We start from the raw sequence: 2,071 nt of genomic DNA, 5'->3' as shown, positions 1-2,071 counted from the left end.
TTTTTTTTCCTGCGTCGTGATGTGGGTGACCAAAACCGGATATGAGCGGCGCGGGATGGGACTGTGGGACGGAGGGGTGGGAAGACATCTGCAATGCAACACCACGGCAATTCCTATCTACTATCGACATATTAATTGCAAAGTGTTATTTGTTGGATTCTTCGCGCTCTTTTTTCTTCAACGGCCCCCAATGCTACCTACCGCAGCTTCATAGCATTGAGCAGAAGATTTCGGCTGCTTCAACCCAAAGGAGGAGCTTGTGTCCGGTCTGTGGCCAGGGGGGAGGGGTGTTGCGGTGCGGGCAGGGCCGTGAAAGTTTATCGTGTCGTGCTCGCGAAAGCAACGCCATCGGTTTCGATGCCCGCGGCGCGGCATGGACCCTTGGATTTGGACGAGGATGGAACGTTCAAGGTTTTTCTCCCCAATACCCTATAATCGCGATGCGGTGGTAAGTGGCGATGGGATTCTGGCATTGTGATACTTTTGCTTTGTAAGGGGAGGGTAGCCGAATGTAGTCGGCATTTCCGCTCTCAACCACTCACTCCCTGGCTTTTTGTCCAGAGCCACCACTGTTTAGAAGCTCATCGAAAGGGGTCAAAACTCTGTCTCGATGGGGGTGTTGCGTTCATGGTCTGGTTTGACGATGCTTGCACGACAGAGCTATTTTCAGTACAAGCTTTTTCTCTCAATAGCAAAAGCCTAGTGTGATGAAGCTGTTAGGTAAAAAATCATAGCATGCAAGGTTAGACTCTCGGGAAGAGTGAAGATAAAAAGGTTTCAACAGTCCGTTGTTTCTCTCGGACATGCGTGCTTAACACGAGTCCGCGAGTAGCTAAACGAGGTTTCGAGAAACTTTAGTCATCGCATCTCCTCTCCGTCTAGACTTTTCTCTGCCCTCTTACGAGCATATGGCTCGTTTCAGAAGCACAGCTGAAGCTTGACCGCCCTGACTAACGGACTACGTACTCCGTTGTCCGTTGTCCTTCGCAACGGAGCTTGTTGGCCGGAAGGTTCGGGGGAGCACCGCACTGGAGGGTTCCACTCTGTCTCTATGGAGGAGGGGCACGGTGCTCCCGGCCGGCGCTGTTTCGGGAGCTGCGGGTGTGCTGGCGGGGCCTCGTAAAGTTATGTGTTGGCGGATCGGGGCCGAGCGGTGCGAAGCCGAGAAGGATGCGAGGTACGGAAGAGTCTGTGGCAAGCGAATACGATGCATCCGATGGTGCCCTACACTTTGTTGGATTGTAAGAGCCAGAGACGAGAGGTTATCCGATCGGCGGCACTCGGACGGGTGAGGGCTGCGGAAGGCTTGCGGCCGGCCGAGAATGACCAGACCGATTGCCGGGTCTTGGTGTGCTTGTCCGGGCCCGTGGTCAGTGAAACAAGGGCATGCGGTGCTCTCGAGGCTTTGATGATGACCTTACGTTGACGTCAAACTGTAGGCTTCTGTCCTGGATAGTCGATTTACGTCTGGCTGCAAGATACTGTCGACATCTTATTACTTTGGGTCGAGCTTTTGTGAGCACCGTGTTATCTTTCGTAAGTAGTCAGATTTGATGCATCCTGGGAGCTGCATGCGGCAGTGACATGTATCAGGTGATAGGTTGCTCGGGGGCCGGTTGTATGATTAGAACGAAGTTGAACTAGACTTTCCAGCAGATCACGGCCTCTACTCAGGCGCTGTATTATGACAAATCAGTCATCGCCTCGACTTCCTTACCGTGCTTGTAGGTATGGGCTTGGAGGGGCTTTCCAAGTAACTAGGAGGATATGAACTGCGGGCTAGAGTGTAGTTGTGGTTCAGTATACCTTTCAGACAAAGACGTGAATTAAGTTACCCTCAGCAACATCATGAGCAGCTTCCTGCCCCTTTAGAGCCCCACCACGTTCTACGGTATCACACACGCTCAGGTAATAGACTTCAGCTGCCGCAGGTTGTCTGTTGGCTTTACAGGCCTGGATTGTTCAGTCTCAGCCAAGCTCTCACGTCGCCGAACGGAAGACATCTAGATCATTACTTCCTTCTTTGTACCAAATACCTTCAGCATCTACGAAGCTCCCAAGGGTCACGTTG

General features: G+C 52.3%; 1 protein-coding gene across 1 annotated transcript; it reads right to left on the bottom strand.

Annotated features, from left to right (window-relative positions):
• Positions 1-958: 958 nt before the first annotated feature.
• On the bottom strand, positions 959-1,321 carry CCOS01_13983 (uncharacterized protein; the record flags this gene model as incomplete). Its single annotated transcript, XM_060462127.1, has 1 exon — positions 959-1,321. A coding segment is annotated over one exon (363 nt), but the record flags the coding sequence as incomplete, so codon positions are not given.
• Positions 1,322-2,071: the final 750 nt, after the last annotated feature.

This window comes from Colletotrichum costaricense (genome assembly GCF_030867565.1).
Source record: "Colletotrichum costaricense strain IMI 309622 chromosome Unknown Scaffold_19.1, whole genome shotgun sequence".
In the NCBI taxonomy this organism is placed as follows: Eukaryota; Fungi; Ascomycota; class Sordariomycetes; order Glomerellales; family Glomerellaceae; genus Colletotrichum; species Colletotrichum costaricense.
Note: the sequence above shows the minus strand (reverse complement) of the source record. Positions and strands in the feature narration are given on the sequence as shown.